We start from the raw sequence: 24,407 nt of genomic DNA, 5'->3' as shown, positions 1-24,407 counted from the left end.
CAAGTGCAGAAGTGATGAAGACAGAAATCAAAAAAGAAATTGAGGATCTCAGAAAGGACTCACAAGTAACATTAAATAAAGTACATGTGGTTGAAAATAAAGTGAAAGATCAAGATTCCATTATTAATAAATTGCAGGAGAAAGTAGTTTTGCAGGACTGTAAGTTAATGGAAAACCAGATACGTCTGAGAGGAGTACCTGAAAATGAAGGATCTGATTTAAGGACATATATAATAAGAATCATTGCTGAGTTTTTGGAGATGGACCCTGATGAATCTAACTATCTTTATGACTATATATACAGAGTCAATTCATTGTTTGCCAAGAAAACTAAATTACTAAGAGATGTGGCAATAAGATTTATGTTAAGATATATGGTGAGAAAGATCTTAAGTAAACAATTTGAAAAAACATTGGAAGTGGAAAGCAGAGTAAGAATCATGAAGAGTTGCCAAGAAAGGTTATAAATGACAGAAGACTGTATAAAAAACTAACGGACAAGCTTCAGGAGAATGAAGTGAGATACAGATGGATATTGCCAGGTCTAATTTTTGAATATGGAGGAAAGAGGATTACAATTACAAATGTGCAAGAACTGAGGAGGTTTTTTGAAGAAAATAGGGGTTTTGGGGATACAGAATAAAAAGAAGAATCACTATGGATTACAAGTTAATATCTTGGAATGTAAATGGACTAAATTCACCGCAAAAAAGAAAGGATACATTTCATTGGATCAAGAAACAAAAACGTAGTATAACTTGTTTACAAGAAGTACATATTAAACAAGTGGATTATAAATTTTTGTGGAACAAACAATTGGGTAAAGAATTTTTTTCATTGGCTAAAGAGAAAAAAAGGGGAGTGATTTTTTTTATATTAAACAAGAATTGGATCCAAAATTAATTTTTAAGGATGACGATGGAAGATATTTAGCTTTGGAAGTGATGTTGAATGACAAAAAGACGTTATTGGGACTGTATGCCCCAAACAGGGCAAAAGACTCTTTCTTTAAAGATATTGGGCAATAATTAGACCAAGTGACTTATGAACAATAATGGTAATGGGAGACTTCAATGGAACAATTATAAATACTTTGGTTAGATCAGGAAAAACAAATAATGAGGGGAAATTACCAAAGTAATTTTTTGATTTAGTGAAACAAGAAAATTTGGAAGATATATGGAGGAAATTTAATCCTAAAGTGCGTGATTATACTTTCTTTTCAACTAGGCATAACTCTTTCTCAAGAATTGATATGCTATAGACTACAAAAGAACTTGGACTTATGATGAAAAAAACAGAGATTCTTCCTAAGGTTGGGACTGACCACAATCCATTGATGTAGTTGGCAAAAAGTGTGAAAAAGTCTAGGAGATGGAGAATAAATGAAGATTTGCTACAGAAAACAGAGATAGTGGCGTCTCTAGAAAAAGAAACTAAAGCTTTCTTTCAGATAAATGAAAAGGAGGACATTCAATTCCAAACTGTGTGGGATGCGTATAAAGCAGTAATGAGAGGTATTTTAATTACAATGAACAATAAAGATAAGAGAGCCAAAGAGAAACAAATGCTGGACATTCAAAAAGAGATTGGAAAAAAAGAAAAGGAACTTTAAAAAAGACTGGGAAAAAAAGAAGAAAATAAGGGAGATTACAATATTGCAGAATCAACTGAGACATTTGTTAAAATAAAGAGGTAGAATGGAATTGTAAGAGACTGCAACAGAAATCCTTTGAAGGAGCAAATAAGCCTAGAAAATACTTGGCTTGGCAAATGAAAAAAAAGAAAAATAAATTTATTAATAAAATTGTATTAGGAGCCAAAGAAATTGTTGACCAAGAGGGAATTAAAAGGGAATTTTACAAATACTATGCTAAGTTATTTCAAGGTCAAAAGGTGGAGAAAAGAAAAATAGATGAATATTTACAAAAATTCAAGTAAAACCCTTAACAGAAAATATGGAAAAGGTCTTAAACGAACCAACTGAAAAACTGAAGTTGAAGCTGCACTAAATTCAATGAAAATGGGAAAGGCACCGGGTCCAGACGGTTTTACAGCAAAATTTTATAAAGTCCTCGTAGAGACATTAATACCAAAACTTCAGAAGTTGATGAATATTATAAGGATTGATGGGGAAATACCAAATACATGGAAGGAAGCAGTAATTTCATAGATACCGAAAGAAGATAGAGACACTACAAATGTTAAAAACTATAGACCAATTTCATTACTTAACAATGACTATAAAATATATGCTAGGATACTAGCAGAACAACTCAAACAGCATTTGAATAACTTTATTAAAGAGGAGCAAGCAGTATTTCTTCCTAGGACACAAATCAGAGATAATATCAGAACTGTTAAAGATATTGTTGAATATTATAAGCAACATCCTGAAAAAAGTGGCATTATTCTTTGCAGATGCAGAGAAGGCTTTTGATAATGTGAATTGGGACTTTATGTTTACAGTGATGGAGAAACTGGAATTAGGAGAAGATTTTATAATGCTTAAGGCAAGATATACTGAACAACAAGCAAAACTCTGTATAAATGCAGACTTGACGGAAAAAATGGTAGTTAGTAAAGGAATGAGACAAGGTTGCCCTCTATCTCCATTGATATTTATAATGACTTTAGAGATTTTGCTTATGCAAATACAAGAAAATAAGGAAATAGAGGGACTGAAATTAAAAGGTGTTTCTTACAAGTACAGAGCATTTGCTGATGATGTAATGTTTATTAACGAAAATCCCATATATGCAACACCATTGCTGCTTCGTAAGATACAAGAATATGGAGAATTGACTGGTGTTTATGTAAATAAAGAAAAATAAAAAAAAATGTGTAAAAATATGACAGAGCCATCAGGAAGATTTACGGGTAACAGAATGTGAAGTTGCGACGAAAGTAAAATATCTAGGCATGGAAATTACTATGAAAAATATAGTATAAAAATAATTATGAGAATCTTTGGTGTAAAATTGATGATGATTTAATTAAATGGAACAAATTGAACTTGTCTATGATGGGCAGAATTGCTGCAATTAAGATGAATGTTCTACCAAGAATGATGTTTTTATTTCAAACAATTCCAGTTGTGAAGGACGATAAACAATTTAGTAAATGGCAAAGGAAGATCTCAGGATTTGTATGGGCCGGGAAAAAAACAAGAATTAAAATGAAAATTCTAACTGATGCAAAAGAAAGAGGAGGTTTTCAATTGCTGAATTTAAAATTGTACCATGATGCAGTATGTTTGGTGTGGATTAAAGAATGGATAACGTTATTAAATAAAAAATTATTGGTTCTAGAAGGTCATGGAAATGTTTTTGGTTGGCATGCTTATATGTATTATGGGGAAACAAGATGGACTTTTTTTCACATCACTATATAAGAAGAAACTTGTTAAATACTTGGTCAAAATATAAAAAATATGGAGATGAGAGAAAGCCATTATGGATTGTGCCAACGGAAGTAATAAAGTTATCATTAGATACTGAAGATGAGAGGCGGTTAACATTTAAACAATTATTAAAAATAAATAGAGGAAAAGTGGAATTAAAATCAGCTGAAGAATTACAGTATAAATATAATTGGTTTCAATTGCAACAAATTAAAAGTTTGGTAGAACAGGATATCAAAAATGAAGGTATAAGATTAGAACAAACAGAATTGGAAAGAATGCTGTTGGGGGACAATGAAAAATTGATTTCAAGAACTTACAAATTATTATTGACATGGTCTATGGAAGATGAAGTAGTGAAATCTCAAATGATAAAATGGGAAATTAATTTTAACAAAGAAATAAAGATGGAATCATGGGAGTATTTATGGCAGAACTCTATATCAACATGTTACAATATCAAAGAAAATTGCTTTAAAATGCTATATATGTGGTATATAAGAAACTGGCAAAAATGAACAATCAGATGTCAGATAGATGTTGGAAATGTAAAAAACATGAAAGTTCTTTCTACCATATGTGGTGGACTTGTGAAAAGGCAAGACAATTTTGGCAAATGATTCAGAAAGAAATGTCAATAATTTTAGGCTATGACGTTCAGAGGTCTCCAGATATTTTTTTTGTTGGGATTACAAATTACATGACAGAATGATTGTGTGGTACCTGCTTTCAGCTGCAAGGAGATTATATGCACAGTTATAGAAGCAAAATAAAATACCAGAAAAATGGGACTGGATTTTGAAAGTTTTATCTTGGAGTGAAATGGACAAACGATTAAGATTAAAAGATTATTTTTTGGAGAAATTTAAAAGTGAATGGAAGAAATTCCAAAAATATGTGGAAAAATACTAGAAAGTAAAGGGACATTTAGTGATTTTTGACAGCAGTTGAAATCCTGTGGACTAACGGACAAAAAAATACAAAGGAATAATTTTCTTTGGGTTTTTTCTTTTTACTGTGTGATTTGTATTTTTTTTATCTTTATCTTTTTTGATAAGGATTAAAATATAAGATGGAGTATAATGGTTGGTTTTTTCTTTAGTTTTCATTTTTTTATGATGGTATAAGGTTTTTAATATGAAGATTCTAGGATTAGAATTACCTTGGGTTTTTTTAGTAAATTTAGTAAACACCGGCGGGGGTCTGGAAAGGATGGGAGGAGAGGAGGTAAGGGAAAAAATGTAATGTATTGGTGTTAATTTCATATTAATTTTTAAGAGCATGATAACAATATATTGCAAAGTAAAAATTGTTTTATGTAAAGAAAGGATAGAACATAACAAAAAATGGTACTGATTAAAAATATCTTAAGACTTCAAGAAGCCACCTTTAGAGAATATGACCTACCATTTTTGTAAACAAGTAATAGTCTAAGGGTAAGTGGCTACAAGTAATAAAGCAACCTGTATAATGCTTAAAAATGTTTATTTACTGCACTGTTTAATAGTTATTAATTTTATCTAGTAGAATCTGACATAAATGAAGATGATGGACGCATCCGGACTATAATATTAGCAGTCGTATTGTCTGTTGTTGGTTTTCTTCTGCTGATCATTATTATTTTTCTTATTGTGTGCTGCTGCAGAAGAAAGAAAGGTGAGTGGGCTGTTTGTGAACTGACTATACATCTTTAACTCTAAACATTAGGCAGTAATTGCCATAGCAGCAATTGTCAGTAATTGCTAGCAGTAATTGCCATAGCAGCAATTGTCAGTAATTGCTAGCAGTAATTGCCATATATTTGGTATAACAATTCAGAAATAGTTTTACCATTAATTTAGTCAATAGTGCCCTGACCTGGATAGCCCAGGCAAGCCTGATCTCATCAGATATTGGAAGCTAAGCAGGTCAACCCTGGCAAGTACTTGGATGGGAGACCTTCTTGGAATACTAGCAGCTGGGAGGTGGGGGGCAGGCTTTATTCAGCCACCTCCCTGAATATCCTCTAGCACCCCAGAAGGGGTAAGTCACCAGAGGTCATCACACAAACACACATGCACACACACAGAAATACAAAAAACCCCTCTTCCAAAAATAGTAAAAATGAGGCATAAGAACTGAGTTATGAATCACAGTGTACAGGTACAGTGCCTTGCACACAGAGGGACTCTTCTCTGTAGCAAATGTGTACTTGTCTTTGGTTTAATGCAGTGTCATGTTGGATTGGTATGTATTATAAATAAAGATTATTTCAAAAATAAAAAAGAAAGAAAAGAAAAATAAACCTTTTCTAGGCAACAGAAGCTTCCATTTCATGCTCTTAAAGTTTGCCTCTTTGCATTTTTACATGAAATAGCATTTACACTTAGGACAAAAGTTGGGGACCCTGGTCTGAGTCTTTGATCCAGACAGAGAGGTACAGTTAAGAAGTTGGCCTGTATGAAGCAGGATTTTCTGGGTCCTTGTTTTCTTTGGGTATTGTAACAACATTAAACTCAGACCAAGAAGGGGGCATATTTCGTGAAGTCAAGATGTGATTGCAAACTTTAGTAAGAAAAGTTTCTTTTTCATTTTACTGGAGAAGTGAGGCCAAGCAGACTTCTCTACCTACTGAAACAACTGATAATGTCTGTATATGCAGAACCTCCATCTGTGTATTAAATCAACATTCCATATTTTTAAAAGATCAGCATTAGGAAAGTCAGACTATAATTTCTAATAGGCTTCCCAATCCCCAGGTCCCAGCGGGGGATCCCCTGGTTTTACAGGCTTCCCCCCTCCCCCAGCCAGCTGGCCGGCGGGGGAAGCTCCACCCCCATAGCCATTATGCACCTCCAGGAACGATTCCCATAGGGAATGATGGGGAATTGATCCGCGGGTGTCAGGGGCTCTGGGGGCGCTGTTTTTTGAGGTAGAGGTGCCAAATTCTCAGTATAGCATCTAGTGCCTCTCCCCAAAATACCCCCCAAGTTTCAAAAAGATTGGACCAGGGGGTCCAATTCTATGAGCCCCAAAAGAAGGTGCCCCTATCCTTCATTATTTTCTATGGAAGGAAGGCATTCTAAAAGGTGTGCTGTCCCTTTAAATGTGATGGCCAGAACTCCCTTGGAGTTCAATTATGCTTGTCACACCCTTGCTCCTGGCTCCGCCCCCAATGTCTCCTGGCTCCACCCCCAAAGTCTCCTGGCTCCACCCCCAAAGTCCCCAGATATTTCTTGAATTGGACTTGGCAACCCTAATTTCTAATAAGTCATTATACTACTTTTCTACAGTTGAATGTCTATGACTTTTCTTTTTCTAGAGTCCAGCTACCAGAAGGAGATGCGGTAAGCTAATTCTAACTTTTGTTCTACTTAATTGGTAATCATTACATAGATGACAAAAGTTACATTGCTTTTCCGTAATAGTATGCCAGTGGTCTTTCAAAACACTCAATACATTTAAAAAATGGATATGTATCTAAGTTGCTGAGTTTAGTGCCATCCTATAGCATTTGTTAAGATTTCAGAAACTTTCATATCTGAGATGTTGGAACTTTTATATTTTCTTTATATTAATGTCTGATCTTGTTTATGAAAAATGTGAATTTGCATGCTAATCAATGCAACTTGTACACTTACATTACAAAGTTCATTGCAATGAGAACTGTTTTTAAGCTTTGTGAAAAATGCTGTCAGAGTCTAATCCTGTGTATGTAGTATCTGACAAAACTCAAGTGTAGCTGTGCTATGTAGTGTAATTGCAAGGAACAAGTGGCAACACAGTATAGAACAGAGCAAAGACAAGCACAAATAGCTGTGTAGCAAAAAAGTAATAAAATAATATATAAGGAAAATGTATTTGTCTATTGTTCAGTTTTGTAACACAATCAAAGATATCATATACACAGCAGAAAAAAATTCTTTAACAAGCGGAAGATTCCACTACAAAAATTCAACAGTCAAAATTCATCAATAAAGTCCAAGTTCATATAAGAAGATAGTTCATATAAGACATACGGTCTATGCAAATCCTTCAATAGTTTCTGCGTGGAATCCTATAGTTCCCTGAGAAGTTTGGCTCCAAAGGCAAAAGTTTTTCCTATGTCAGTTGACTAAGGACCATGTTTTGCATTAAAATGCTGTTCTGTAATATCACCAATTGACGTCAAGCAAAAATTCTTAATGCATTTCAGTTAGGCACAAGCTGAACTTTTTGGACTTTATTGATGAATTTGGACTGTTGAATTTTTGTAGTGGAATCTTCTCCTTGTTAAAGCAATTTTTTCTACTGTGTATATGGTATCTTTGATTGAGTTTCAAAATTGAAACAATAGACAAATAGATTTTCCACATATATTATGTTATTACTTTTTTGCATATACAGTTGTTCGTGCTTGTCTTTGCTATGTAGTGTAATTGCAGCAGAATTCATGACAGGGTGAAGCACCCCAGCTGCCAATGCAAGCAGACCTATTGTCCCATGTGCTGGCAATTGCCATGGCTATCAATGTGAAGGCACTACAATTCTAGCTCTCACAAACAGGGTAAAAGGAACTTAAATTGCTCTTCCTCAAAGCAGAAAATGGGAGGTAATACTTTAGTCACTTTTTAAATGGTACTCCATAGCACCTTACTTTAACCCCTCTCTGCAAAAGCATTCTCTTTTTCAGGGCCCAGAGAAGAGTGGAGAGGGGCAGAATTGTTCCCAGCAGAGTGTAATATGAGCTGGTACATTTGAAGCAGCAAAAATGTGAAGGGGGGAGTTGAATAGGAGGTGGGCAAAATTGGTCAGCTATGCTCCATCTCTTTCACAAAAGATGCTGTTGTAGCTATTGCATCACAAGCAGGCTCTTGTGCCACACCTGTTACAACCAGGCCTGAACTACACATTAGAAATGTCAGAGTAACATGACTTAGCTTGCCTGGACGGAGGGGAGGGGGGCACTGCATTGATCTAAATGTGTGTGTTATCTTATTAATTAATGAGATACCGCTCTTCTTTGTCTAACCTGGGAGCTTTTCTTTGGGCTTTTCCATATTCTCATTTTACTCACTGTTAAGCTCCTGTTTCTTCAGTCCCCCCCCCCTCCCCCTTTCCACACGTTTTGTTCCTTCTAGTGATCTATCTGATATCATTGCCTTGACAAGGTTTTGCATGGGTCTACTTAGTGCCGGACTTCCTATTATGCTTAACAACATCATATTAAAGCCAATGGTTAATGGTACATTGCAGACTTTTCTAATAAATTGAATAATTTCCCCCCAAAAGGGTTTTACCTCTTCACACTCCCACCACATATGTGCAAACCAACCCTTAAATTGTTTGCAATGCCAGCACTTGGAGCTCACTCCTGGGAATATATTGGCTATTTGTGCGGGAGTTTTGTACCATTTTGTGAAAAATTTATATTCCAGTTCTTTAAATTTGGTTACTTTAATCCTTTCTAGACCATCCAAGATTTTCCCAGCCAACCCCTCTGTTAACTGACCTTCATGACTCCAAATCTTTTGTAAATGTACTATTATTTTATCTTTATTTGAAATCATTTCTCTGTATAATAATCCCACTAGACCCTTCCTTTGTTTGGCCATTACCTTATATATCCCTTCCATTGGAGTGTCTAACCAAAGCTCTCCCTTTTCACTGATCATCTTAACTCTCTTATGCAAGCCTGCTATGTTTAACCAGTATTGATTACCTAAATCTTCTATAATTTCCTGTAAGGGTTTTAGCTTACCACCCCTAAACATATCGTCCACTCTAAAATAGCCTTTGTTTTTAAGCCTTTCCCACCATTTTATAGCATGCACCTCCTTAACAATAGCTTCTAGGGGGCTCCACCTTGAAACCTTCCCTAGCCACTGTGGGTACCATTTCATCCAGGTTTCTAATGCTGCTCTTCTGGGCCCTATAGCTAATTTTAGATCTTTTGTCGACACTGTGGAAAAAAATCCAAATCTTCCAATGCCACTGTTGACCGCATTCTCGAAATTAATCCACTTCTGTACCTTATCCTCACTCAAATCAAGTAATGCTCTTAGTTGGAAGGCCACATAATATTTACTTAAATTTGGGATTCCCCAACCTAATTCTGATTTAAGGTTGTATAGAATTCTCTTATGAAACCTACTGTTTTTATTATTAAAAATCCACACTTTGATTGCTTTATTCCATTGATCAATTTGATTTTTCCTCAAACCTAAGGGTAACGTTTGGAATAAATACATTAACTTTGATATTATGAACATTTTAAGAGATCTTATTCTAGATGATATCCCTAGTATTTTATGATTCCAATTATTCATATCCCTCTCTATTTTCTTCCATATTTTACCATAGTTCTCCTTTATCATTTTGTCCATATTTTTTTGGAGGACTATCCCTAAATATTTTAATCTCTTGGCTCCCATTCCTATATTCGTAATCCTATTTATTTCCTGTTTTTCCTCTCTATTAACATTAAGGTATAGAATTTCTGATTTTGCCATATTCACTCCGAGCCCTGAACACTTTTCAAAATCATCTAAAATTATCTTAATCTCTTTAACTCCGTCTTTTGGGTTAGACATAATTACTATGATATCATCCGCAAATAAATTAATTTTCATTTCTTCAATACCTGACTTATACCCCTCTATTCTCCCGGCATTCCTAATTCGCTCTGCTAATTGCTCTATAGCTATTATAAATATAAGCGGGGATAGTGGACAGCCTTGTCTTACCCCCCCTTGAATTGGGAACGCTTGTGAGTGGTCAGTGTTGACTCTAACTTTGGCCTTACCTCCGTTGTATATTTCCTGTATAGCGTGTAAGAACCGTTCCTCTAAACCTATCTTCTTTAATATTTGCCACAAGAATTCATGTGAGAGAGTATCAAAGGCTTTATAAACATCCAACTTTAACAGAGCTATTTTTTTCTTTTGGCCATGGTGCAATACATTTAAGATATTTCTAATAGGATGGGCAATAGATCTACCCTCAATAAAACCGTATTGGTCCCCTTTTATGATTGACGGGATAACTCTCTTAAGTCTATTTGCTAAAACCTTAGCAAAAATCTTATAATCTTGATTTAGTAAACTAATGGGCCTATATGAACCTACTTCTTCCGGATCTTTCTGGGGCTTTAATATCAAAATTATTTCTGTTTCCTTCCATGAGTCCGGGGCTTTCTTTCCTTCCAAGACTTCGTTAAAAACTACCTGCAATTCAGGTGCTATAATTTCTACCATTTCTTTATAAAAGTCAGAAGTAAAGCCATCCAGCCCTGGTGATTTACCCTTTTTGAGCGCTTTTATTACTTCCTTTATCTCTTGGAGTGTAATCTCAGTCCCCAGTGAGGCTTTTGCTTCCTCCTCTATAATTAGCTTAGGTGCGTCCCACACCTCCGTTATATTCTTTTTCATATATAAATTTTTATAGAAGTCTTCAAATGCCTTAGTGATTTCCTTAGAGTTTTGAGTTGTACTATTATTAATTTTAATAGTTCTAATTGATTGTTTTGCCTTTTTAACTTTCAAATAATTAGCTAATCTTTTTGCTGTATTAATGCTATTCCTCTGGAAGTCGTTCTTAACCATTATTTCCTTTTTCCACATTGTTGCCATATCTAGGGCCTCCAACTGTTTTTGAATCTCTTTAATTCTAATCTGTAAACTAGGATTACACTTTCCCACTATTTCTTTTTGTAACTCCTCCAATTCCTTAAGTTTTGTTTGCCTTTTTTTATACCATTCACTTTTTATGTCTTTTTCCTTCCTAACCAAATGGCCCCTTATTACCGCTTTAGCAGCGTCCCACAATATATTAGTTGACACAGTTCCTCTATTTTCCTTAAAATATAATTTTAACTGTGTCATTAAGTATTCCCTATCCTCTTCTTTTGTCATTACCAAGTTGTTATACCTCCAAGGTCTATTTTTCGAGGGAAGATTTAATTCTAATTCAATACTTAGAGGGGCATGGTCAGAAATCAAAATTGGATGGGTCTTGATCTCTTTAACCACCATATTATTATTTTTTTCCAAAATTATATAATCTAAGCGGGATGCTGTTTTATGTCTACAAGAAATATGTGTCGGGCTGGGTCTCGTGTTGGTGAACTCATGAGCGTCCTTCAAGCCCCAATCTCTTAGGTTAATACTATTGTTCTTAGTTATGTCCATATTTAGATCGCCCACTACAATTAGTTCGCCCTCTGAAAACTGTTGTATCTTCTTAAAAACCAAGTTTAAGAATTTCCTTTGTCTTTTATTTGGTGCATAAACATTTACTATAGTGATTTTTATGGCTTCCAGCTTAAACTTAACTAAGAGGTATCTACCTTGCTTATCTACTAATTTTTCCATGTTCTCCACCTTAATATCCTTACGAATCAATGTAGCCACGCCTCTAGCTTTCGAAGACCCTCTTGCTTCTGCTAAAACCTGCCACCTCAAATCTTTTATCAATGGTTTTCTATCATTTATTTTTTTGTGAGTTTCCTGTAGGCACAACAAATCTATTCTTTGTTCTTTAGCCATCTTAATTACTCTGAATCTCTTAAGATTTGATGATAGACCATTCGCATTCAGTGAAAGGACTCTTAAAGATCTATCCATTCTCTTTATATGTAACAGACTTGGGCCCTAATGGCTGAGGGTATTTTTCTATACTACTTACTGAACCCCCCCCCCCCCCATTCCCTTCCCCTGTGGCACAGACAACTTCCTGGATGAAACCATCATCCTGTCTTCCACCTTCCAGGGGGCACGCATCCCGCCCTCCCCTTCAAGCTTATAGCTAAATTTAGCTCAAAATATTTTATACTTCCCTTTAGTAGTCCGTTCTTGGCCTTTTCTCTTGTCTACTTGAGCTTCCTTCTCCCGGGTCCACACCGAGCTCCACTGTTTCTTCTTCTTCTTTTTCCTCTCTCGGGTCTCTCGGGTCTCTTAGGCCGTCTGTGGTGATGCCCAGGCGAATGAGGAGATCTCTTGCTTCTTTAGGGTTGTGGGCCACCAGCCTTTTTTCATCTTTAAAAATAATTATTGAGGAGGGGTACCCCCAAGAGAATTTAATCTTGTTGTCATATAATTTTTGCCCAAAGGGTCTCATTAGCCTTCTCTTTCTGATGGTTTCCTGGCAGAAGTCTTCTCTCACCCAAACTTTCCTTCCTCTAAAAGAAAGGTCTTTCCTTTTTTTCAAAGTCTTGAAAACTGTCTGCTGAGTCTTTTCCCTTGAAAATTTAATTATGACTTCCCTTGGGGCACCCCCATCTTGTCTCCTTTGCAGTCTATGAGCTCTCTCAATATCCTGAGATTGCAGAGTGACTCCTTGCTCACCCATCCAGTCTATAAGGGTTCCTTCCAGGAGCTTATTATTTATTTCCTCTGAAATTCCACCCAGGATCAGATTCGCTCTTCTGTTACGATCAGAGAGCTCTGTAAGTTGTGAATTCAGCTGGAGTATTTTTTGTTTATTAGATAAGGCCAGCTCATTAGCAGAGATTGCAATGTTCCGTGTGTCCTTGAGCTCTGCACTCAACTCTGTAAAAGCGTCCCTCAGTGATTTAATTTCAGATCTCATCTGGTCCTGGGATGACATTATTAAAGTCTGGAAAGCTGATATCTGCTCAGATAATTCTTTAATTGTCTTAGCCATGATGATTATTTTCCGGAGTTACCCGTGACCGCTGAGTAATTAACCAGGGCGTTGCCTCGTTAATTTGATAGTAAAAGTTGTTGTCTTACCCTCTGGGACCCCAGAAAGGAATTCTTATGAACTTCAGACCTTCGTAAGTAAGCTCGTTCTTCAAATAGACTTGCCAAAGAGCTATTTACATTCTTTTGAGCTATTTAAAATTCCAGTTCGAAGGGGAGGACGAGCACACAGCCGGCTTAGTTAACGCATGCGTACAAACCCCCCCTGCTGGCAGAAGTTCTTGTGCTGTAGGCACTTCAGCTGGCATTTCCGGGCCCTCAACAGTCTCCGGCATGATCAGAAGCTCTGGTTCCCCCGAGACATTGGGTGCTGATGGGAACACAGGGCTCTGTGCCTCGGCTTTGCTTGGTGCCGGGCCACTCGGGGCTGGTGTAACCCATGGGTCACATCCACCCTTGGGGCCCTCATGTGACCACAATTGGTCAACGTGCCACCTCCACATAAACCCCTTCTCTGAGGTGACCTTGTACATCACTGACCCTAGTACTCTGGAAACTCAGGCTGGTACCCATGCTGGCATCCACCAAAGCTTTTAGTGAACACCAAGACACCTGTGTCAAACCCCGGGGGTCTCCGGACCACCTCTGGAACCTCTTGTAGATCTGGGGTGCTGTCTGGGTGAATGCGATCAAGTAATGTGGTCAGTTGCCGGCCCATAAGAAGCTCAGCTAAGCTGCGACCGGTGACTGTGCTGGGGATGGAATGCTGAGCTAGTAGACATTCTGCAAGGTGCGCTTCCCAGTCCCCATAAATAATGTGATGAAGCATTTCCTTGGTCACCCGCACCATCTGCTCAGCTTGGCTGTTGGTGGCTGGGTAGAAAGGGGCCGACCGCATATGTTTAATTAGGTTTTGGCCACAGAAATCCCGGAACTCAGCTGATATGAATGCCGTTCCATTATCTGATACCAATGTGTCGGACAGACTGTTGGTGGTGAATAATAATAATGATAATAAATTTTTATTTATATCCCACCCCCCCACCAAGTCAGGCTCAGGGCTGCTCACAAGACATGGTAACATACCATGATTACAATAAAATACAGTTAATACAATAAAATACAGTTAAAATACAATTAAATTACAAATTCATAAATTAGTTAAGTAAATAAATTAAAACCAGTATAAATTGAAGGTGCTACAGTTCAATACATATATATAAAGATGGCTAGATGTCATTACCAGGATTCTACCTTAAAAGCAAGTTGAAAGAGGACAGTTTTACAAGCCCTGTGGAACTGATTGAGGTCCTGCAGGACTCGCACCTCCTCTGGCAGCTGATTCCACCATTGGGGAGCCATTATCGAGAAGGCCTGCTCCCTTGTTGTTTTTAGCTTGGCCTCCCTTGGTCCAGGGATTTTCAGAAGATTTTGAGAACTAGATCTCAGTGCTCTCTGGGGAACATATGGAGAGAGGTGGTCCCTAAGGTAGGCAGGTCCTCGGCCATATAGGGCTTTAAAGGTAATAACCAGCACCTTGTAACGAACTCGGTACACAATTGGCAGCCAGTGCAGTTCCCGCAGCCTAGGCCGTACATGTTCCCACCGAGGTAGTCCCACTAACAGCCTGGCTGCTGCATTCTGCACTAACTGCAGTTTCCAAGTTCGGTACAGGGGCAGCCCCATGTAGAGGGCATTACAGTAGTCCAACCTCGAGGTGACCATTGCATGGATCACTGTCGCCAGGTCACTACGTTCCAGGTAGGGGGCCAACTGCCTCACCCTCCTAAGGTGGAAAAAGGCGGATTTAGCAGTGGCTGCTATCTGAGCCTCGATTGACAAGGAAGGCTCCAGTAGCACTCCCAAGCTCTTGACCCTGCGCACTGGTATCAGTGACGCACCGTCAAAGGCTGATAGGGAGATCTCCTCTCCCAGCCCGTCGTGACCTATGTAAAGGACCTCTGTCTTTGCTGGATTTAGCTTCAGCCCACTCAGTTTAAGCCAACCTGCCACGGCTTGCAGCGCCTGGTCCAGGTTTATAGGGACATCGTCAGTCCGACCGCCCATCAATAGATAGAGCTGGGTGTCATCAGCGTACTGATGGCAACCCAGCCCATGCCTCTGGGCAATCTGGGCAAGGGGGCACATGTAGATGTTAAACAACATTGGGGAGAGAACTGCCCCCTGAGGCACCCCACAATTAATTATGTGTCTCTGGGACAGCTCTCCTCCAATCGCCACCCTTTGTCCCCGACCCTCAAGGAAGAAGGAAAGCCACTGTAAGGCTAGCCCCCGAATTCCTGCATCGGCGAGGCAGCGGGTCAGCAGCCGATGGTCGACCATATCGAACGCAGCCGATAGGTCTAACAACAGCAATACCGCCGAGCTGCCTCGATCCAGATGTCACTGGAGGTCATCCATGAGGGCGACCAACACTGTCTCCATCCCGTGGCCTGGGCGGAAGCCGGACTGGTATGGATCTAAGGTGGAAGCGTCATCCAGGAAACCCTGTAACTGCAACGCCACAGCCCTCTCTATAATTTTGCCCAGAAAGGGCAAATTTGAGACCGGCCGATAGTGAGCCAATTTGGCCGGATCTGATACCCTGCGTAGGACCCCTAACGCGGCTTTGAAAAACGTGGACACTATGGGTATGACTTCAAGCCACTTTAAATAGGAGTCCACTATGAGGGAAAATGTTTGTCCCTGGAAAGGCCCCATGAAGTCAAAGTGCAGGCGGGACTAGGGGTTATGTGTGGACTCCCACTGTTGGGCTTGTGCTCAAGATGGAGCTGGACGTGTCTCCTGGCATGGTTGAGAGCGGGCGACACATGACTCAATAGCCTCATTCATCCCTGGCCACCATACATAACTGCGGGCCAGCACCTTCATGCGCACGATCCCTGGATGGGTCTCATGCAGTGCTGAGAGGACTCACTGCCGCAGTACCGGGGGCACCACCACCCTGTTCCCTCAAAACAGATACCCTTTATGGACTGACAATATGTCCCTATGGGACACAAAAGCAACAAATTCCGACCCCACCCGGCCCGAGGGCTATCCCCTCCACACCCAAAACATGGGAGAGGTTTTTGTCCTTCCTGAAGCAACGGGCAATGTCTTTGATATGCACCAGGCGGTCTGCTGGAGAATCCAATGCCATGATCAGGTGTGCGGGGGCCGGATCAGAGTCCATTGAAGGCAGCGACAGGTGACTCAGAGCATCAGCGTGTCCCATGGCCTTCCCTGGGTGATATTGGAAGCCATACTGGTACCCCGCAAGGAAAATGGACCAGTGCAAGATCCACGAGGAGAGCATTTGCGATGTTTGGTGATCGGAGGCAAACAGGCCTAAAAGGGGTTTGTGGTCCATCTGGATAGTGAAGGGTGGCCATACAGATAATCATGAATTTTTTTTACCCCTGCTACAATGGCCAGGCCCTCTTTGTCAATCTGCGCATAATTGCTCTCCGGTTTTTACAATGTCCAGGAATAGTAGGCAATTGGAACCTCCCTGCTGTCTGGCAGCACGTGGGCCAGGATGGCGCCCACCCTGTACGGTCAAGCATTGCAGGCCAGAGTGATGGGTAGCCACTCATCGAATGCGTGAGCAAGCTGTTTGATGTCAGTATGTTCTTTACTGCCTGAAAAGTGGCGGCTTGCCGGCAACCCCAAACCCACGGAGTCCTTTTGTCCAGAAGTTGTGAAGGGGCTCTGCTACCACCACCTTGTGGGGGAGAAAGGCGTGGTAGAAATTCAAGAGGCCCAAGAAAGCCTGTAATTCCTGCTTGTTTGTGGGGGCTGGTGCTTCACAAATAACCTAACATGCACCTCTCCCTTTTGACTTTGAGACCTGCCTCATTGAAACACTGTAGTACTGCCCAGAGGTGGAGGGCAAATCCTCTTCAATGGCTGTAGAGATCAGCACATCATCGAAGAATGGCTGGACTCCGGGGATACCTTGAAGGAGAGAGTCCATTAAGTTCTGAAAGATCCCCAGGGCCACGCTTACCCTGAACTGCAACTGCTTAACCCTGAAGGCCTCCCTGTGCGTTACGATGGTTTGGGCCTCCACTGTGGCAGCGTCTACGGGAAGCTGTTGGTAGGCCTGAGCCAGATCCAGTTTCCCAAAATTTTTTGCACCTGCTAGGGAAGCCAGCATGTGACTGACGACGGGAACCAGATAAGTGTGGCCTTGCAGCGCCTTATTTATTGTGTATTTGTAGTCTGCATGAATGCGGATGCTTCCATTTGGCTTCACTGGGGTTACTATGGGAGTCTCCCACCTAGCATTTGCTACCAGCTCCAGAACCCCTTGGGCCACCAGGCAGTCCAGTTCCTCTTCTATTTTAGGTTTCAGGACCAGGGGTACTCGCCGGGCCTTCAGCCTGATGGGCTGCACAATGGGGTTCCGGTCTAAGGAAACCGGGGGGTCCTGTGTAGGTCCCCAATGTAGGTCAAAGATGGTGGGAAACTCCCCACACACACTCTGGAAGTCCCTCCTAGCGAGGACTTGATGGATTCCTGTGACCCGGATCCCCAGGGCCCTAAACCATGATCGACCCAGTAAGCTGCACAGGTACCCTTCCACAACTATTATGGGCAGCTTTCCTGAGAAGTGACCACATTTAACATGGACCTTTTCCACCCCCAACACCAGAACCTCCCTCTTTTGGAAATCCTGGACCATAAAGGGAGCAGGATGTAACCTAGCCTCCCCCCAGGGCACAGCTGCCAGAAAATGCGGGCTAACTGTCTGGCCTGCCACGGAGTCTACCTCCAGTTCCATAGAGCCACCCTCCAAAGCATCCATTTTCTTCACGGGAACAGATCTCTGTAGTCTGGAGAAGAGCTGTAATTCCAGGGGATCCCCAGGTCACACTTGGAGGCTGGCATCCCTATCCCCTAATCTCTCCAGTTCCAGACTGCTACACCCATCTACCCTCTTCAGCTTCTCTCCCTTCACCTGCTTGTTCACTCTGGCTTCCCTCACCCTTCCTACCTACACACTTGCCTCTCCACCACATCCATCTGCTTTGATTTCTCTGTCCCTCAAGCCACATACCTGCCTCTACCCCTTGTGTATAACAGTTTCCCTCCCACTTTGTGCCTGTCCACCTTAGGGTGACCAGGTACCCCCGGCCACCTGTGGGGGATAAGATGCACAGTTGCCAGATGCAGGCTGGGAGACTCCTGGAGATTTGGGGATGGAGCCTGGGGAGGGACTTCAATGGGATACAATGCCATAGAGTCCACCACCCTCCAAAGCATTTCCTTTTCTTCAGGGGAACTGATCTCTGTAGTTTGGAGATGAACTGTATTTCTGGGGGATCCCCAGGTCTAACCCAGAGGCTGGCATCTCTAGCCCACTTACTTGCCTCTCCAAACCTGTTGGCAAAAGGAAGGGAGAAGGAGAGAAGGTGAATAGGGTAGGCAAAATGCTCTTGACAGCTTTTGCCACTATGTTTTTTGTGTGAATTTTAGCAGGTTTGGGTTTTTTGCCCATGCACAGATGCACTTGATGATGACTTTAGCCCCAAATCAGTTTTAAAAAAGAAAATATGTTTTCTTCTGTAAACCTGGGATTTACCCTGTGTTTGCAGAACTCTGTATATATTATGTCATGGTTTCGGCTAGTCCTGTTGTGCATATTTGTCTATCTGCACAGGGGCCAGCCTTTGGCTACTAGGCAGCAAAATTAAATATAATACACCCAAAGATTAGGGCTGCAATAAAGGCTGCAGTAAGGGCTGAGACCTTGTCAAGTATGGTATACGCCCCACTCAGAATGGGTATCTAGATAACATAGAGGGTGCATTCAGAGGCCATTCTTGTTTGCTGGCAGTGTGTCAGGATACAAGCAAAGCACTGAGCATTTCTTCCTATTGTAGACACTGAAACCTGGGGAAAATAATTGCTAACCAGGTAACACATTTAAAGGCAGCTGTTTTCTATATTCCTAGGTAAGTTCAGTCTCAGCATTAGACAAAAGAAATATATAATCTGAATATGAATTCAGTTCTCATACACCAGGGTGTCCAATGGTAGCTCTCCAAATGTTTTTTGCCTACAACTCCCATCAGCCCCAGCCGTTGGACACCCCTGTCATACACCACTACATCAAAAAGCATACCTATTGAATAGGAATGTGAGTAGTCTCGATGAAGCCAATGAGTGTACCACTCATACGTGGGACATAGGAGTTATGCAAAGGCTTGTTTTGATGAAGGCTTTTCCTGTAGCAGTAACCTTAATGTTTAGTATTTGCACATATACCACAGGAGGTCACTGTGTACCAAAGTAGCTCTTTCCTTTGAGCAACGGTAAATGTTATGGCAGATGTGCCAGTTCCATAGAGCCTTGGAGTATTGAATTTCTGTTGCACAGAAAGGGAACTAAATGGGGACAGGTTGACACAAGTTAATTGAGATAGACTGGCAGGCAAGTTAGATAGCATACTCTGCTTTTCTAAAAATTATTTGAAAAGAGCCTTTATTTTAAAGTGTTTGACAATAATTGCTTCTACCTTTACAAATAGTTTTAAACAATTAAAACCAAAGATGCCAACTTTAATTTTTTTTTTTTAGGGCTGTAAAGCCTTAAAATATGAGAACCCCATTATTAGTATGAAGACTCTGTTAATCAGTACTGAAATACATAAAACAACTCATTTGTGTGAATGGTTGCAAGGTTTATTGTTTGCATTTATCTTTGTGGAAAATGAGCAATAATTCTTGAAGATTAAAAGAAGAAGAAAGAAGAAAATAAAGCTCAAACCCAGCCCTGTTCAATTGCTTTCTATGTCCTCTTTGTCTTAGCTTGGCTGTTGTTTTTAAAGGGCACATTTCCCCATGCATTCCTGACCATGGTCTTCCACATTCCCTTATGTTCTGCCTCATTTACGGAGGTGAGGTCCATCAGCACATGGAACAGGGAGTTCTTAGTGATGGCATCCATATTTTGGAATAATCTTTCTGGGAATAGGTGCCCAGAGCTGATTTCAGAGTTCTGGGGAGCCTCATGCAAAATAAAGAGTGGGCTTTGAGTCTGTCCCACAATCCTCCTTTTCACCTCTTCACTATAGTGATGGTCTATCCACCATAATGGTGGGCAGCAACATGAAGGGCAACAAAGGCAACAGTCATCATCCTACAGTGAGTGAAAACAGGCCAGTTGAATAGTGATAGTAAAGAGCAGAAGGGGAGTATGAGAAGCAGCAGGTACTATTGCTGTCCTTTCCCTCACCATAGGTATTAGTGGCAGCCTGGATCATTAGAGTATCAAGTGACAGGAGATAGTTGGTGCTTTTCTGGATGGGGCTTTGAGTTTAAAAGCCAAGTGAGTGAGCAAATGGGCAGAAATAAGGAGGAGTTGACAAGAATATATCTGAAGAAGTGTGCATGCATGCAAAAGCTCATACTGTGAATAAAACTTCGTTGGTCTTAAAGGCGCCACTGGACTTTAACTTTATTCCATTCCTGTCAGTTAGTGGAGATGCCCTGATAAGTGCATCACACTATTTGCTGGAAAGAAACAAAATAAATAAACAAATGTCAGTAAGATTTTGTCAGTTCTTATCAAATTTCTTTTGGGAATACTGGCTAGCTCTTACTGAAAGCAGCAGCTACCATTGCATTGTTCTTTACAATGAGCTCCATGATGGCTTTGAGTCATTGTCTATTTCAGAAGTACAAATTTACTGATCTTCCAAGGCACGTCTTCAGAATTTGAATTGACAATCTCTACATATCTTTTTTGGGTTACACAATGACAAACCACCCTGTAAAAAGTCTGCCAAAAAATGTTGTGAAGTGACGTCACTCCATGGGTCAGTAATGACTTGGTGCTTGCACAGGGGACTACCTTTACCATTATCATATAGATAATAAAAATGGGACAAGAGATAATGCAGTTGCATGAGGATATGACAATATCTAGGAATGCCAGCCTCCAGGACCTGAGGATCCTTTGGAACTGGAACTACAACTCATCTCCAGGCTTCAGAGATCAGCTCCCCTGGAGAAAATGGATGCTTTGGAGGGTAAACTATGTGGTATTGTACCTCACTGAAGTCTGTGTCCTCCCCAGGCTCCATCCCCAAACTTGCAGGAGTTTCCCAGCCTGGATCTGGTAACCCTACTCCCTCATCACCTGCTGGTGGACAGGGGGGACCTGGCAACTCTACAGTGATCAATCATACTGGGAGAGAAAAGGTGTCAAAGTGCCATGAGCATCACAAAGTACATTGAACCATACTTTAAATGCTATTGAATTTGCTTTGGCAGGTAATTTACAGAATGAGGTTGTAAAATACTTTAAACCTTAGTACTTCAGCTTAAAAATGCTATGGATCAGGTGGTCCCCAAATTTGAAGGCTTTAGTTCCTGATGAAAATATTTAAATATTACTTTTATAAGCTAACAGCAAAAACTGCTTAAATTGAGGCATACTGTGAAGCTAACAGGACTCTTGTCTGGACAAACTGGAGTTGAGGACAAAGTGACTAGACAAACTGAGTTGAGGACTTGGGCTGCAATACTAAAAGCAGTTTCCTGGGAGTAATCTCCATTGAATATGATGGGATGTGCTTCTGAACAGACCTACTTAGGAGTGCACCCTCAGTTTAGGATCAGAAGAAGCAACTGTGCTTCATTTCTGCCCAAGGAGCATACTCCCTAGGTATCACTAGCTATACAAAACAGACTCCACTCTACTGAGTCACTGAGCAGTTACAGAGGTGAGCCTTGTTGCAGTGTCTGGATGGCAAAGGTTGAAGGTAGTGGTTCTCTGTTTGCACCAGTATTTCTCAAAAAACATGGATTCAAATGTGAGTAATTTTTATTTTCCAGAAAGGTTTCAGTAAAACAGAATGTCACTGATCAAAATTTGGAAACGATTGACAGTGGAAATGAAAATTATGGATACAGTCCAGAGGAACAGGAACACACAAAACAAATACCAAGTGAGTAAAAAAGTGTATGCGTTTAAAAGACGATATGCATAGATGCTTTCATGTGTATTCTGAATTCCAGCTGGGCCTTCAGAATGATGGAATGTATGATGCGTCTCACTGTTTTGCAAGGTTTGATTGAAAAACAGAGAATTCTCTGATTTAGTTGCTCTTTTGTCATTGGGTAGGGTTGCCAAGTCCAATTCAAGAAATATCTGGGGACTTTGGGGGTGGAGCCAGGAGACTTTGGGGGTGGAGCTATGAGACATTGGGGGTGGAGCCAGGAACAAGGGTGTGACAAGCATAATTGAACTCCAAAGGAGTTCTGGCCATCACATTTAAAGGGACAGCACACCTTTTTAAATGTCTTCCTTCCATAGGAAATAATGAAGGATAGGGGCACCTTATTTTGGAGCTCATAGAATTGGACCCCCTGGTCCAATCATTTTGAAACTTCGGGGGTACTTTGAGGAGAGGCACTAGATACTGAAAATTTGGTGCCTCTACCTAAAAAAAAAGCTCCCCCAGTGCCCCTGAAACCCCCAGATCAATTCCCTATTATACCCTATGAGAATCGATCTCCACATAGGGAATAATGAAGTGCTCAGCAGACATTTCCCTCCCCGCCCCCGTTTCTGGCGACTCTGAAGGGAGAGATTGGACTCTTTACTCTCGAGTTGCTGCCAACTTCTTCAAAGTAACACAGACACACCATCCCAAGAGGAAGTCTTTCAATCGGAGACTGAAGCCTCCAGAGGTGGAAAGGCACATGGTCCTCTGGGGGCGGGGCTTCCCCCCACCGGTCAGCTGACTGGGGGCGGGAAGGAGCCTGGGAAAGCAGAAGAACCCCCTCTGGGACCTGGGGATTGGCAAGCCTATCATTTTTGTATTCATTTTTGTATTTATCACTTGTGTGCCTGTATTCATGACCAACTGATGACATTCCAGTATTTTCTGTATTTTTAAAAAAGATCAGATCTTAAATACAACAGTTTTTTTAAAATGAAAATGTGTGATCGCAGTGCCGGACTGTCTCTGGTGGACACTACTGACACTTCCTAGGCTTGGTGTCCCTTTAAAAAACTTTTCCTAGCACCTTTATTAGTTGTTTCTTGTTCTCTGCCAGCGGCCATTTCTGTCATTGTTCACAGGGTTGTTCAGGGGAAACAATGGGAAGAGAGCTGTGTACACTACCCTGATCTGCTTGAAGGAAGGGTGGGATAAAAATGGATAGACAGGTCTTGTTAGAAAAAGCTTAAGGGGTGGCTCCAACTGACTTTATTGTTTGTGAGAATCCCTGTGACCACTCATGCTGGCTAGGCTGGAAATCATGGGATATGCATATACAAAAGCCATATGGGATGGGGGGGGGGCTGTAGTATGGAGAACTGGAGGAAAATTGAGTAAAGAAGTTGGCTGAATCCAATCCTAAAACTACAGGCTTATTTTGTATCTTTGATCTTTGCCCCCCTTTTAAAACCATTGTTATTTTAATCACAACATTATTAATTACAATAGTGATTTTGCTTGCTACAAAATAAAATAAACAGGACTTAAGCCATTTCGCCTAAAGTGCCAGTAACTGTCCTTTTACTCATGAGTGCTGTTATTTAACAAATGCCATTTTAAAAAGCAGCCAGTCAAGAGAACAGGAAGTAATTAATTTTGTAATCAGGCTCATAATGAATGAGTGTAAAAATTCAGAGAGAGCATATTGAAAGAGAGATACTTCTAAGTAGATATATAGTAGGATTTTGCCCTTGGTGGCAGCATTATCAGGTTTGTAAAGGAAAAATAAAGTAGTAATTGCTACAGGAACCCTAATTTCTGTTCCACCTGCACAAAAATGTGGAAGAATGTGCAAAACAGTCACTGTGTGGGAGCAGCCTATCTTCGTCCTCTTGCTAACCCCATGGTTAAATAAAGGGAAAAGTCAAGTGACCTTCTGTTGTAAGACTAAGATCTTCTTGCAATGATGCTAAGAATCCCATGTTACTGCACAGCCAAAATGGGACTTACTTTCTTCTTCTAAAAAGGATGTTTGTAACAAAAGCTTTCTAAAGGAAAACCTTGAAAATATTTGCTAGTGCCAGATTACACCCTGCCCCAGCTTCAAAATCCTACCCAGTGAAGTAGGGGACCAAGCCTCAAGCTCAAATCTGCCTTTCACCCTTGTAGAATATAACCTGTGATGGAGATACCCTAAGTGTAGAGCTTTTTTTGAGCAGGAACACACAGGAATGCAGTTCTGGCTGGCTTGGCACCAGGAGGTGTGGCCTAATATGCAAATGAGTTCCTGCTGGGGGGTTTTTGGGTAGAAAAAGCGGGCATGGCCTAATATGCAAATGAGTTCCTGCTGGGCTTTTTCTACCAAAAAAGCTCTGTCTAAGTGTATTCTCATATGCTGAAAAGGGGGTAAGATAAATGACATAAG

General features: G+C 40.6%; 1 protein-coding gene across 2 annotated transcripts in view; it reads left to right on the top strand.

Moving 5' to 3' along the window:
- Positions 1-24,407, top strand: part of IGSF5 (immunoglobulin superfamily member 5) — a 106,111-nt gene that overhangs the window by 52,955 nt on the left and 28,749 nt on the right. Inside the window, exons 4-6 of one of the 2 annotated variants that reach the window (XM_060235130.1) lie at positions 4,931-5,059; positions 6,705-6,729; positions 21,873-21,985. In XM_060235130.1, coding sequence (XP_060091113.1) covers positions 4,931-5,059; positions 6,705-6,729; positions 21,873-21,985 — 267 coding nt within the window. Of the gene's footprint in view, positions 1-4,927; positions 5,060-6,704; positions 6,730-21,872; positions 21,986-24,407 lie in introns of both variants that reach the window. The other variant, XM_060235128.1, reaches the window with a different exon arrangement.

Source organism: Heteronotia binoei, chromosome 3 (genome assembly GCF_032191835.1).
Source record: "Heteronotia binoei isolate CCM8104 ecotype False Entrance Well chromosome 3, APGP_CSIRO_Hbin_v1, whole genome shotgun sequence".
In the NCBI taxonomy this organism is placed as follows: Eukaryota; Metazoa; Chordata; class Lepidosauria; order Squamata; family Gekkonidae; genus Heteronotia; species Heteronotia binoei.
This window is presented reverse-complemented; position numbering and strand designations above follow the sequence as displayed.